This window comes from Hippoglossus hippoglossus, chromosome 3, assembly GCF_009819705.1.
Source record: "Hippoglossus hippoglossus isolate fHipHip1 chromosome 3, fHipHip1.pri, whole genome shotgun sequence".
NCBI classification, from domain to species: Eukaryota; Metazoa; Chordata; class Actinopteri; order Pleuronectiformes; family Pleuronectidae; genus Hippoglossus; species Hippoglossus hippoglossus.
This window is the reverse complement of record NC_047153.1, coordinates 27,386,544-27,401,058: the sequence shown is the minus strand read 5'-3', so window position 1 is coordinate 27,401,058 and position 14,515 is coordinate 27,386,544. Positions and strand designations below refer to the sequence as shown.

At 41.1% G+C, this 14,515-nt stretch overlaps 1 protein-coding gene across 1 annotated transcript in view; it reads left to right on the top strand.

Moving 5' to 3' along the window:
* Positions 1-6,461: 6,461 nt before the first annotated feature.
* Positions 6,462-14,515, top strand: part of dhcr7 (7-dehydrocholesterol reductase) — an 8,148-nt gene continuing 94 nt past the window's right edge. Inside the window, exons 1-8 of the mRNA XM_034571069.1 lie at positions 6,462-6,569; positions 7,270-7,376; positions 8,828-9,050; positions 9,189-9,279; positions 10,427-10,640; positions 10,813-11,017; positions 12,343-12,474; positions 12,792-14,515. The exon at positions 12,792-14,515 is cut by the window's right edge and continues 94 nt beyond it. Of these exons, the coding sequence (XP_034426960.1) occupies positions 6,477-6,569; positions 7,270-7,376; positions 8,828-9,050; positions 9,189-9,279; positions 10,427-10,640; positions 10,813-11,017; positions 12,343-12,474; positions 12,792-13,256 (1,530 nt within the window). The 5' untranslated portion in view covers positions 6,462-6,476 and the 3' untranslated portion in view covers positions 13,257-14,515. The remainder of the gene's footprint in view (positions 6,570-7,269; positions 7,377-8,827; positions 9,051-9,188; positions 9,280-10,426; positions 10,641-10,812; positions 11,018-12,342; positions 12,475-12,791) is intronic.

Here is a 14,515-nt window from a genome sequence, read left to right as displayed (position 1 = left end):
GAGCACGACCTTGCTATCCGTGTAGTATGTGATGTTTTCGAATGCTACATCCATTTCCGCAACTATCGCTCAGCGATCTCGACTGCGAGTACAGCCGCACACAGTTAGAGTCCTGGGATTGTAAGTCCAGGATGGGGAGCCAACTTTGTTTTTCCGAAGACAAAGCTGACCTCAGTTTGTCCTGCATGGCTGGTCACCTTAATGCAATGTACTGCAGGTGCAAAAACAAAAGAAGTCTGCGAAGACACAGAGTTCTTTTGTTTTTGCACTTACAGTAGAAAAAGATAGATAAGGGCGGGGTATCTGGAGTTCCTGTAAATCTGGGAGTGACTCTTTCCACCTAGTCCCGTCAATTTCCATTTCATTAGGCAGTGGTGAGTCCCAGTCTTCTGCTTGCATGGTTAGCCCTGTGAGTATCAGCCTTCCACGCACAGAGACTGGTGCAAGGAACCCAAGGGGGTTATATAGACTGTTTACCATAGACAATACTCCTCTGCGGGTAAACGGCTTCTGATCACCTGCGATCTGGAACGTGAAAGCATCTGTGCGAATGTTTCAGGACAACCCAAGGCTACGTTGATTGGGTAGCTCATCAGCAAAGAGGTCTAGGTATTCCACATCATTGGGGTGATCCTCAAGTGGGAATGCCTCAATTTAATGCAATCTTGTGCAACCTGAGGCCAGAAGCTGCAAGCATTTTCGGTATACACTCGGAGTACACTGACGGCTTTTTCCTTAGTGTCGAAGGATTTTAGAGCATCATCAACATAAAACTCACGGTCAACAAAGCTTCTTAACAACAACACAACAACCCGTCAACAACAAACCATCCTCGGTCCAGCCTTTGAGCTAACGGTGCGTTGCCTGGACCACTTATCTGTTCACGGACCTTATGGACCCTGAGAATGTCTCTGCCCAGTAGGAGGAGCATGTTTGGCATCCGGATTGAAGGGTGGTATTACGTCAGAGAAGTGTGCTGCGCTCGGGGTAAGTATCTCGGAGCTGTTATTGGGAACTTGGTTGCACTCTAGAAGTGTGGGTAGAGGGAAGTGTAATCTCTTGTCTGCTGACTCTACAGTGAACCCACAGGCTCTCCTCCTGGTTGTCTCTTTTAGTCCAGCACATGGTTTCAATGTGTACAGGTAAGAGGCCCCTGAGGTTTTGAAGACTTCAAAGAACTTGGAGAGTGCCAAGGAGCAGTAGCTTTGCTCATCCAGCATTGCATACATTTTGTCTGCCTCTTCTCTGTGTCTGGCTGGAAAAACACTTACAAGGCTGTGGAGGTGAGGGGGCTGGGAGAGGACCCTCACCTGCTCATAGAGGATCAATCAGCGCAGGTGAGAGCTGTTAGCTGATTGGTCCTCGTGCTTAAAAGGCAGCGTCTGCGCTGCCTCAAGGAAGAACTCAGGAGGAACTCAGAGACTGAGACACTGGAGAGACTGAGACACTGGAGAGACTGAGACACTGGAGAGACGCCCGGACTGAGCTGCAAAGCCAGTCTGCTTTATGTTTTGGTTTATGTTTGGTCATTTAATAAAGAATATTTAGAAGCAACACTTCCGTCTCTGGCTGTGTATGGGAGACCCCCGTGGCAAGGTTGAATGCCACAAAGGCATATCTTAGAGCATGTTCTTGAGCTTACTCCTTCACCACACACTTGTGTGCACCTCCCTGCCATGCTCTGAAGCGGGAGGGGACGGCTTAGGTTTCCAGACACATTGTCCTTGGTGGAGCTCTGTCACTTAACCGGTGCTCCCATATTCCATACATTTGACCTCAGCTGAGCAGTTCCTGGCGAGATGATCCGTAGAAGAGCAGCAGCGGAAGCAGAAGGAATGTTCCTTTAAAACCTGTTTGCGTTCCTCTAGACTCTTCTCTCTTAAGCCTCTGCATTTTTTTAAAGGATGAGGTTTTTTATGGAGGGGACAATGTTTGTTTGAGTCTACTGATTTCTTATTCTCTCTGATCTCACATTTTTTCAGTCCAGCACCTGGATGCCTGATGTCTTCGTCTCAACAGCTGGTTGTAATGCCGTCTTTTCACTGTGAAGGTCTTGCTAGCTGATGACGCTAGCTATCCAACCAGCTTAACACAACGTTGTACTCCAGCGACCCGGCCAGCAAAGGACCAGAATCTATTAACTTATCGATTGCTTTCTTCTCTGCTGGAGAACAGATCCTGATATTTTCCTTGGTGAACCAACCAACCAGGGCTCCACAGACATCCCCATTGGTTTGGCTGCTAACAGGTCCCGTGCCTATCTCCTGCGGAAACATTTTTTGGATGACCTGCACTGGTTCATCAGGTCAATGTACTGGTTTCTCCCAATGCCAAGCAGCTGCAGACCTTCACTAAATCCAAGTCAATCTCCAACACGTTTGCCAGCCTGATACATTTGTCTGCTCATCAATCGACACAAAGATTTTGTAGAGAAGCGTTTCAAAGTAATTGCCTTGTACACGGTTCATGATGAAGCCTTCAAGTGGGGGCACTGTAATGCAGCTGTCGTCAGATATGGGAACATCCAAGTAGATGAAGCCCTGGTTGTACAAGCTTAACATGTTACCTGAATATGGTCATGTACCAAATTTCAGTTAAAATTTGCACAGTGCTTTTCAGTGCTAGTGTCATTTTTAGGTAGTAGTGTCAGTAAATCGCCATCGTCAGTGTCACAGTCTATGGTCACCACACATGCAGCGAATGCAATGGTAGAGTCATGGGGAAATATGGCGTGAGGAAGTCAGACAGCGAGAATCATGTGTATCACAGAAGGCAGCAGAAGAAGCAGAAATGTTTTTGAATATTGCACAAAAACATTTATTAAATACGTAGCATCAGATTGAGCCCGTGTGACATAATTCTGTGCAGCGCCATACGCTTACTGACACCAAGGCCCAACAGTCCCCTTATATTGACTATTAAAATGTTGAAAAATGCCCTCTCACAATGTCAAACAAAAAAGTCCTGGATCTGCCCCCTGATCCGGATCTGCACCAAAATTTGTATGACTTCTTCTTTGACCCATACCACATCCTTATACCAATTTTTGTGGAAGTCCCGTTAGTTATTTTTGTATTATCTTAATTACAAACATACCTACCAACCATCCAACCAACCAAACAAGTTAATGCAAGAGACAATGAATCAAATTAATCAATAAAACACACGTCTGTAAACTATAAATGTATTTTTACCTGTATTTTTCAGGTTATGAAAGATCCAAACATCTGTTCTGAAGGCACCTCTATGTGTGAATCTAAATTTGTACAGTGAGGGAAACAATGGGAGAGAGAGTTACATCAGGTTATCATGGATATGAGGTAAATTAATCATCCAAGCCATGAAATGCAATTTTTATTGAATCATAAATCACTGTCTGCTACTGTCACTGTTTCATTAAACTCATGATGCCAGATTTCACTTGAGTGAATAGGTACTGTTCATTTTACACTTCATACACACATGCACACGCAATGTCAGTGTTTTTAATGACCTCTATATTAATTATGTATGTCTTATTGTGTCTGGACGGTAATGTGTTTTACTTAATGCCAATACATTCTTAACCATTTTCTGTTTTAATCCAGTTTATTGTTTTTGATTTTAAAAAAGTGACGCATTTTAAACGCAAGCAGTGAAAATGAACTCAGACATTTGTGTGAGTTCCTCTTTCCAGGCACCTTGATGTGATTCATATGGAGGAGGATTACAATCTGAACCATCTACTTGAATCCTGAAACCAGATTAACAAAACTCATTAAAACAAGCTCCCTCAGAGCAGATGTGTGCATTTTTCCACATCAAGTTTCACAAGGTAACACAAAGTAGCAACAGCACAAAATCTCCTCTTTGTCTCAGACGCATTGTATATAGCAGTGCCGTCTGCTGCTTGGCCCAGATACATCACAGTGTCTGGATACAGCGCAGCAACAAGGCATCTGATCAAAGAGGGTAGGAGAGAGGAAGGGGAGAAGAGGAACAAAGTAGAGACTGTGGAGACAGACAGAGAAAAGTGGTGGAAAACAAAAACACAAAGAATCGCAGAGGGAAAATGGGAACGAGATTAAAACACAGAAAAAGCAGAATTTTTAAAGAGCAATAAAAGGAAAATATCAGAGAGAGAGAGATAGAGGCCATTTGATGATGTGGGGTGATGCTTGAAGAGGCTGAAGAGGCGCTCTCATTTAGGGAACCAGTAAATCTGGAGAAGAACGAAATCAGGACAAATTTCTTCTGTCTTCTTTCATTTGACTGATTTACTCGATATACAAGTAGGTTATACTTAAACAGCTACATTTTTTTTCCAGCAGAAGGAGTTTGGTGTTGATTTCATGAAGGGATAATTCAATGGTGGAATGTCTAACTTGGCACAAAAAGCCACGAGTAATGAGACAGGAATTTATCCCCGCTCCTGATATTAGAGGCAGTTTAGTGCAAAGAAAATACCCCAAATCAACTGTTCATATTTCAACACATGCCAAAGGGGGATGTAAAAATAAACAGAACTGCCACTCTCAATATGTACACACATACACACACACACATACATATTCTACATTATTCAGTCCAAATCATATTGAGAATGTACAGATTTAGATGGTAGTCAACACAACACAGTTGTTCCAACAAGAGTAAAAGCAACAGTGTAGGTTTTCTCAAATGTCCAGAATTTCTCTAAATGGAAGGTTGATATCTTCACAATAACACCTGTTTCTTTTCATTATGTACAAGACCTTTTATGTTATATTAAACAATTAAATAATATTTAAACATTGGTGGTGGTTTATTTTTATATCCCAATGGTGGTTTTATTCTGCACTTAGTTTTTTTTCTAAAGCTTTGCTGCAAGAATCCATCTCTTCAAAACACAATAACTTGTTGTTTCATGTAGACTGGAATGTAATTGGCAGAATATTCATGAGATCATTTAAAGTGTACTTGAAATTAGGATCCCACTCAGGTTGAATATCACGTTGCCCACTTTCCTGCAAATATGATTCTAGCCAGGCACAAACATGTGTTTAAAATAATTTGTGTATTTGAGTATGTCAGAAAACAATATGCAAGACTTTATTAAAACTGTTTCTGAAAGGGAATTTATGTCATGGAGAAACAGAATTTTTCAAATAAGAAGCTGGCAGAAAAAATGTCCTTCTCTTCTGGAGGACTTTGAAAGACACCTTGTTTACCTTGCTGTAAACATACAGTTCACGAGGAGCAGATTCTGTGCACATCCCCCCATGTGAAGAGCTGGTGCTGGAATTTAACTTTTGTCACTTCACTTGTGCAGCGGTTTTTAAAAAACTGTTATGCAAGCACCTAGTTCTGTTACAGTGCTACCCTCTAGTGGTTAGCTTAAGTACATGCACCTATAAACAGGACCAATCACTAGATGTTCGGTACCTGCAGCATTTGTTATCAGAGTGGTGCAGAATGAAAAAGTATTGGGAAACAAACAAAGAGTAAATAACTGCTCATCCACCCATGACAAAATATAACTTTCATTTCATTCAGTGTCCTCTGTGGACTGATCTAATCCTGCATCAGAACTCACGGAGCACCATGAGGGAAAGTACCACTGGGCCTCACGCTGACCTTTTTGTGCTTTGTGTTAGAGATATGTGCTCCGGGTCATGAATCCACTTGTTGATATTGTGTGTTTCTAGTTTAAGTTGGCCTGAACATCCCTCTAAACATTTCTCAAATAAGTTAGATGTTACTTTTTTATCCAAGTGTTTTCTTCCTAAACACACACACATACATATGATGTTGTTTTCTTGATTTCTGGCCATTGAAGTGAATAGTAAAAGATGGCAGTTAGTTTCTTTGGTTGTTTGTGCATTTTACTGATATTAACAACAATGTATTATTATTATCATTAGTAGTAGTAGTAGTAGTAGTAGCAGTAGTACTAGAGGTAACCAAAAGTAGATATTTAATTTAAAATGAATCTGATTTTATTTTATTTTAGATTAGTTTGAGTTCATTTAAATCATTTCAGTCTAATTAAAAAACAAAACAAATCAAAATAGAACAATAAACTTACACACATACATATAAACATTTCATAAATAAAGAAAGCTCTAATATTACATGACCTGCTCTTTTCGTCCCTTTTTTTATTTCCTTTCTTTTCACAAATCACATAAACAATCAATTACACATTTATAGGCATAACATTAATATGACTCAATAAGTTGAAACTGATTTTCTTAAATTGAATGATATTTGAGCAGGATTTTAAAAGATTGTGCAGAGATTTTCACTCCACAAACACACATCTGTTGTAATGTCCTGGTGATTTTATTTGTCTTTACTGGTGGTGGGGACTTTCATAATGTTCCCTGTCACTCAATCCACCCTGCAACCTTGTGAGGTGGCTCCAGTCAGGCGCAGCCAATCAGAGGCCAGGGACCGCTCCCCAGGCCCTCCTTTGCCGGCACGCAATTGGTTGAAGTCTAATACATGATGGCGTTATGGGCGGAGCGTGCAGGCTGCAGTTATGTGATGATCCACTGCTGCATCTGAAGAGACGAGCAGCTTGTTCCACTGCGAGTGTGACTTCACAGGTGAGTACACACACACATCATCATACTGCACATACAACATGTAATACATGTAACGTATTATTAGTATTAGTATTATGTGGAGACACTGTTATGTTGCAGCAAACAGAGGGTGTCGCTCGTTCTGTTCCTGGTGGTTAGTTCACGGACATTTAGAAAGTGAAACGGTGCCAAAAGTCACGCTGTTGAACATGTACATATTTATTTAACTGAAGCTCAACTCAGCGGGTTGCTCCCTCCTCCTCCTCCTCTTCCTCCTCTTCTTCTCCTCTTGTTATATCTGCTGCTGGAAAAAAACAACCAGGCTGCATATGGACATGTTGGACAAGAGGCGGATGTTGCTGCAGAAGAATAGGGTCTGCACGTTCAGACAACCTGAGGAGATGTAGTAGTGCATGTGTACACAGGCAACTGGACGGGCTTGTATTTCTTCAAACAGCAAATACTGAACATGACTTGAGAGTCTTCACATATTCATGATATGCAGATGAAGAGAACAACCCGTTTGCATTATATATTAATATGGGAGTGTGTGCAAGTATATATGATTACATGTATTTTAGTTAATAAATGGTATATATGGTGGTATCAGTCTGTCCAGATTCAGTTGTATAAATGAGCCAGGTCAAGCTGCTTTTGTGTACAAAGTGCAGTGTGTCACTGCATAACTGACTCAACCTGATAATTTTGTCCTTCACCAGAGATGAACGGTGCAATGGCCATGGAGGCCACCAGGAGGCGAGCTCAGCCAAGTGCCAATGGGAAAACATCTGAAGAGGAGGAGCAGCCAGCACAGTGGGGGAGAGCATGGTGAGTTGATATGACACAGGCTGCTATAGGGCTGGTTTCCCATCAAAAATGCATCAGCCAAAGGGTTCACACCAAGTATAAAGCGTCACAAAACTCATCGGGATTCATGAATACCTTAAAGATTTGTGCCAATCTCAAGTAAATGTTGTGGAATTTCCACAGGATATGTGAAAATGAGAGGAACCTGAACATCTGCACAAACCTTCAGAGGAGTCATTCTGTAGCTGTTGATTTATGAAGGACTGACCGACAAACACTGACATAACCAAATACAGTACATGCTGCTATACATATCTGTATGGGTATGACAGGCAAGAGATGAGCTTAAAGGTAGACCGCTAATGAAACTGTATGCAAATTTCATATCATGATTACAGCAACTGAGATGATGATAGCAATCAGAATGATCATGATATTGTAATAATGTGCTGAAAATGGGCAAAAAGTACTGGAAGAAATTTTATTCTAAATATTATAAGGATTGTAACATTGTTATTCTCACTCACTCAGTTTATTTTTTCTTAATCTCTCTTATTATTAACCTGAATGCTTGTCTTTGCAGTTTAAATTGTAACCTATGTTAACTAAGTTTCCTGATGCCTAACACCACTTCCATCCCAAGTGGTTTGAACCACACAGCCGGCTGGTGTTGAGACAGCCAGAGCTAAAACATGTCTGAGGAGCACAGTGGTCTTGAGCCGTATGACCCACTGGCACAGGCAGCTGTATTAGCCAGTGGGTCAAACAAACAGTGTGTCCGTAGACAGCTGCGGCTAAAGAAACCGTTTCTTAGGACATGGAGGGGCACGAGAGGATGGGGGACGTCTCTGAGCGGTAGATGATTTAGTGGTTTAGGGGCTTGGTTTTAACATAGACTTAAAACCATACCTCCACCTTTGATTGGAGGGTGTAAACCTTTCAAAAATATATATGATTGTCATGAAATCGTGACATTCCAATCTGTTGACTCTACGTAAGCTTCAAACAATCCAAGATGGCTTAAAACGGTGTTATGAACAAAGTAAAAAATATTTAATTTATGTGATAATAAATGTGATTTTAAAACCAATATTAATGTACTTCATCAAAGAGTAGTTAGAAGCATAGAAGTGTGCTGTATCTCTGTCTATCACTGAATAGCGTTTTCACTTAAAGCTGGTTGTTTTGTTGTTTTTCCTGGCAACAGAGATGTACTAACATTATCTCAGGACTATATTGTGCAGCATGCTGGTAGGTAAATGTTATTTGTAATACTCTCATGCTTTTCTTGCTATGACAGTCAAAAAGGTCCGAATTGTCCGGTGTAACAAAGTTCTGTTTAATACACAGTGCCTACCGAACACTTAGAGATGTGTTTTTGTGTGATGGATTCAAACTGAAATGTTGCACTCATTTGTTCAGTACATTGTCTTTATACTGTATTTGTTTGTTGTTCTGTGACTCGTCCTCAGGGAGGTGGACTGGTTTTCCCTGATTGCCGTGATCGGCCTCCTTTGCTTTGCCCCCTTCATTGTCTTTTACTTTGTGATGGCGTGTGATCAGTACCAGTGCTCCATCAGCCAGCCTCTTGTTGATCTGTACAATAAAGAGACCACCTTGCTCTCCATGTGGGCCCACGCATCCTCCTTCAGCTGGACAGCTGCCAAGATATATGCAATCTGGGTGGGCTTCCAGGTAAGAGACAGGAGTGAACTCAAAGTAGGAAAGAATAAATAGGCAATGCATGGCAGTGAAAAGACACAGAGTGGACCTTGCTGTAACCAAAATGCAGAAAATGCAAATCAGCTAAAACAAGTTCTGTTTGTCCATCAGGTGATCCTGTACATGTGTGTTCCTGATGTTGTCCATAAGTTTATTCCTGGCTATGTTGGTGGAGTGCAGGATGGAGCACGAACTCCTGCTGGTAATAAACACACAAACCATGCTAATCAGTCCAACATATGTTTTAACTGGAGGGAGGCTTGGAGAGTGCATACGTCTGTCAGGGATAAAAACCTCACTTGCCATGTTAAAGACAGTGCAAAAATATCCTGAATTTGCCCGGCACTGTTATGAACAGACATTCTCTACAAATATAAAAATCTGTGATTTCAGACTTTCTGAGCTCATAACTTGTGACAGACGTAGTTTGACAGATTTTCTGCAGTCCGGTTCATTTCTGCAGTAAAGACGTCAGGAGAAGCGAAGAACTCGTTTTCACTCCTCGTGAATTGATTTCTTCTGAGACGTGACAGCAGCATTCCGTGACTGCAGGTGTAACGGGATAAAACAAACTCTTTAAAGGCGGATGAACTCTGGTAGACTTACTATAGAGTATTAAGTATTAAAATACTCGCTGGCCGAGCAAGATAAGTTCGCAACATATAACCCACAATACAACACTGTCTCCATTAAAAATGAATATCTGTTGTAATGAATGAGGGCACAAGTGTCTGTGCTAAGTTACATTAGAGTCATTACAGTATCTGCTGTCTCTAGAGCAGTAGAGAACTCTCATCATAGTATTTCTGTTCATTCGGTCTCAGCACTCGGATGGATGAGGAGTCTTATTGGCAGAGTTGTAGCGATGCGAAAACTACAACGCCTGTATTCTACATTTATGTGCAGCCTCCTCATAATGCACCCACATGACATGTAGACGTTTATTTATTTGAGAACTTTTTTTTACAAGGTTATAAGTTACTATGCTCAAGAAATATATTTAAAAAAAAAGATGAGTTATCTGTGGATTTTCACTCATACTCAAAATACCAGTTGCTTATTATATTGCAAATCGAAATATTGTCCACGATAATCACAATATGACTTTTTCAAACTTTACAAATTTTGCAGCCCGAGAAGAGAGGATGATAAACAAATGGCAATGAAAACATACCTTCTTAGTTGAGACCTAGAGTATTAAAGCCATCTGATTTAGTGCTTTGGAGCATCTGATCAAATATTGTTGTCATAAAACAATTCTTAATTAAAAATACATGATTGACATTCATTATAATAGTAGTGTATAGCTAATACCTCCTAAAAATCCACCTTCCTGTGTTGTTTCCTAGGCCTGATCAACAAGTATGAGATCAATGGGCTGCAGTGCTGGCTGATCACTCATGTCCTGTGGATTGCCAATGCCCACTATCTCCATTGGTTTTCTCCCACCATCATCTTCGACAACTGGATCCCTCTGATGTGGTGTGCCAACATACTGGGCTATGCTGTTTCTACCTTTGCTTTCGTAAAGGCCCACTTCTTCCCCACCAACTCTCAGGACTGGTGAGTATTGATGCTGATAGGGCAGGATGACTCCAGCACTCACAACAGTAAAATTAAAATCTATGTCTTCTCAATACTTTATAAAATCTTTAAACTCATCGTTAAACTAGTTTGCATTGATACATAACTTTATCCACTTGTCTTCCTCCCTGTTTACTTTGTACTTTGACAGCAAGTTCACAGGGAACATATTCTACAACTACATGATGGGCATCGAGTTCAACCCACGCATTGGCAAATGGTTTGACTTCAAGCTGTTCTTCAATGGCCGACCCGGCATTGTAGCCTGGACCCTCATCAATCTGTCCTACATGGCCAAGCAGCAAGAGCTGTACGGCCAAGTCACCAACTCTATGATTCTGGTCAATGTACTGCAGGTAAGTGTTGAGGAATTTTTGTCCATCCTGTCTAATTCCACACACACTCCCTTCTCTCCAAGCAGTACCTAAGGTCAGGTTATAGATAAAGGACCATGTCTACGTTCATGGACTTTCACATCTAATTCAGATGCCCCACACAGAGAGGCATCAACTTCAACTCTCACCAACTTTAACTCTTTTGTGTATCTCACCAGTGGCAAGACGTAAGGACCCAACGTGATTTAGGAATGCATACCTTAGGCTAACTATCCAATAAGATGTGAACACCTACATGTAACATAGAGAGTGACAGCAATTCTAGCCATTCATTGATGTGCTTTTATACTGAGTGATGCAAGTAGAGGAAGATATATGGGGATGCTGTGGGAGACATCTTCAGACTTGGGGGTGACAATTGCTCATGTTACTCTGTTAGCATTTGTATATTGTTCCACCTTCTAGTCTCCTTGATGCATGAAGTCTACATTCAAATCTTTAAGCTGCTGCCTGAGTTCTCCTTTCACCAGCTTCCAGAAAACTGTAAGGATGAGTGAGGACGATATTTAGTAAATATATTTAGTATAAAGGTGTCTAACCCACTTTTTTGTAATAATCCTGTGGAAGCTTTGTCATGGAAGACACTGAAGATGAACGTAAGCATAGGCTGTAGATAATGATGGATGACGTGTCTCTACTTATTCCCATTGTACCAAAGTAGCTCAAATAATCCCGGACACAGGAGCCGGCATCTTGCGCTGGTTGTAATTTGAATCCAGTCTGCACAGTGGTGATCATGTAGTGGGTTAGTGGTGTCAGGCATCTCACCCATACATGGGCTCAACTTATTGCAAATCAGGCTCAGCTGTCAATCTTAATTCCCCCCCCCATTTTTATAGCATCAAATAACTAATTAAAACCAAACTTATCAGAAAAAAATAAACACTTGAAAATAGATTAGTGTAATAAGAACAACCTAAATTCACAGCAATTTTGACTTCTTAGTTTGGTCCATGTCCCATCCACCAACATGGAGGAGGCATGGAGTAGAAGTGAGCTGGATTGAAGCCCATCTGTACATACACTCTATGAGCTCAACTTTATCTTAACTTCTTATCTTGGCTTTGAGTCTTTGACCTTAATCATGTGTAATTAACCAGTTGTTTATAATGTAATGTTATCTCACCTAGGTGTGGAGTGTTTGCTTATCCTCCCTAACTCATCTTACATTTGCCACTAAATGTTGAATGTTGAAGATCATCGAGATGGAGGACACTGCTCAGTTAGTCAGTAGACTAGTCAGTTCATACTAACTTTATTATGGTGTTGTCTGTGTTTTCTCGTAGGCCATTTATGTGTTGGATTTCTTCTGGAACGAGGCTTGGTACCTGAAAACCATTGACATCTGCCATGACCACTTTGGATGGTATCTGGGCTGGGGAGACTGTGTGTGGCTACCATACCTCTACACACTGCAGGTAACAACCATACACTACATTTGTTAACACAGACACAGTTATAACACTGATGTCACATGTTTAGTGATTCTCAGCTGCATCTTGTGTAAATACCTGTCTGATATCAGGGAAACAGGTTATTTAAGAGTGAGATGATATCACAATGCAAAACTTTAGTGTTGATTTGTAGTTGAATCGAAGTTGAATCTTGTGTATCCACCCGAGCCTTTAAATTTAAGCATCTACACAAAAGTACATTTATGCATGTAGTTTACATCACACATTATAGATGAATTAAGCAATAATGAGTGTAAATACATGTGTTTCTGTCTCTCCAGGGTCTGTACCTGGTGTACCACCCAGTCCAGCTTTCTAACACCCATGCCCTGGCTGTCCTCCTGCTGGGCCTTGTCGGGTATTACATCTTCCGCTCCACCAACCACCAGAAGGACCTGTTCCGCCGCACAGAGGGAACCTGCTCCATCTGGGGGCGCAAGCCAACGTACATCGAGTGCTCATACTACTCCGCAGACGGTGGCCTTCACCACAGCAAGCTCCTGACCTCTGGCTTCTGGGGCGTGGCCCGGCACTTAAACTACACAGGCGACCTGATGGGCTCTCTGGCCTACTGTGCTGCCTGTGGCTTTAGCCACATTCTGCCCTACTTCTACATCGTTTACATGACCATCCTGCTAGTGCACCGCTGTGTGCGTGACGAGCACCGCTGCAGCAGCAAGTACGGCAAGGACTGGAAACGCTACACAGATGCTGTGCCTTATCGGCTGATTCCTGGAGTGTTTTAGAGAGGAGGAGGGCGAGAGGGAGGGATTAGGGAACATTATGTACACCTATTGAAATGGGGTGGCAAGAAAAACAGGTATGTGTGTGTTTTATTCATATCAAGAACTCACAACACCTATTCTTAACATACATACTGTCATTTGAATACAGCTCTCATGTGTTCTCATCACTGCTGTATGTACATAGAGGTACAGTACAGTTTATTTTGTCTGCCTTGGTAAAGGCAGTTTGATGAACCACTCTGCTGCTTTCTACTGTGGCTGGGAAGTCTTACACGAACACATTAATGGATAACACAAACGTAAAAGCCTAAACACAACTACAGAAGCCACGCAACAAAAACAAAACCACAGCGGAAGGGAGTTAGCAGATGTTGACAATGAAACGAGCAGAGTTACTTTAAAATGTAGTGGTTGTCTATCTGAGGTGTTCCAGTACAGGTGCTGGAAGCACCCTGAAAGAGCTAAGATGTTTGTGTTCTTCCTTTTTGGGTGCTCCAAGCATCCGTACCTGTGTTTTCCATTAATGTGCTTGTGTGAGATGTCGGTCACTGTAGTTTTCTTCATGCAATGACAACTAGCACAGTTAAGCTCATTTTTAAAAGCTCTACAATATTTTTTTTTATGAGACAAAGCACAATTTGAACCAGTTTAAGCTAAAATCATTCCTAGCAACAGAACCACTTCTGTAGTAGACTACACAACACTGTGACATTCCCATAATATAACTTGATATTGGTTATATGTTAACTTGATTAATTAATTAGTCAAGTTAATAAGAGAAATAATAATATAAAGTTTTTTACAGTTTGAAACTCATTCATCAAGACATGACCAAAACATGACTGGTTCCAGTTTCTAAAATGAGAATTAAGTGTCTCTTTGCACTCAGGAATGCTATGATACAGATATTTCATTGCTTTAGCTAATTATAATTAAATGACTAATCCCAATAAAAGCTGATGAAGGTTATCCTCTACTGACCTAAAGGAACAAAAGGACTGTTGGCTCCACTGACTGGACCTGCCTCATAAAAAAGTGATCTAATATTTGTGTTGTCTGAGACCTTGAACTTATTCACAGTTATCTGTTTGTCTTGTTGAGTTTCTCTCTCTGTGGTTGAGAGAACATGTTAACATGAATCAGGTTTGTTATCGACAGGACAAAGATTTATTGTCATTTATAATCATCAGTTTCAGTTCCAACTGATGAGCTGACCAAATACTGTGTTGATTAAAAAAACTTTCTGCTTTTTATATCTC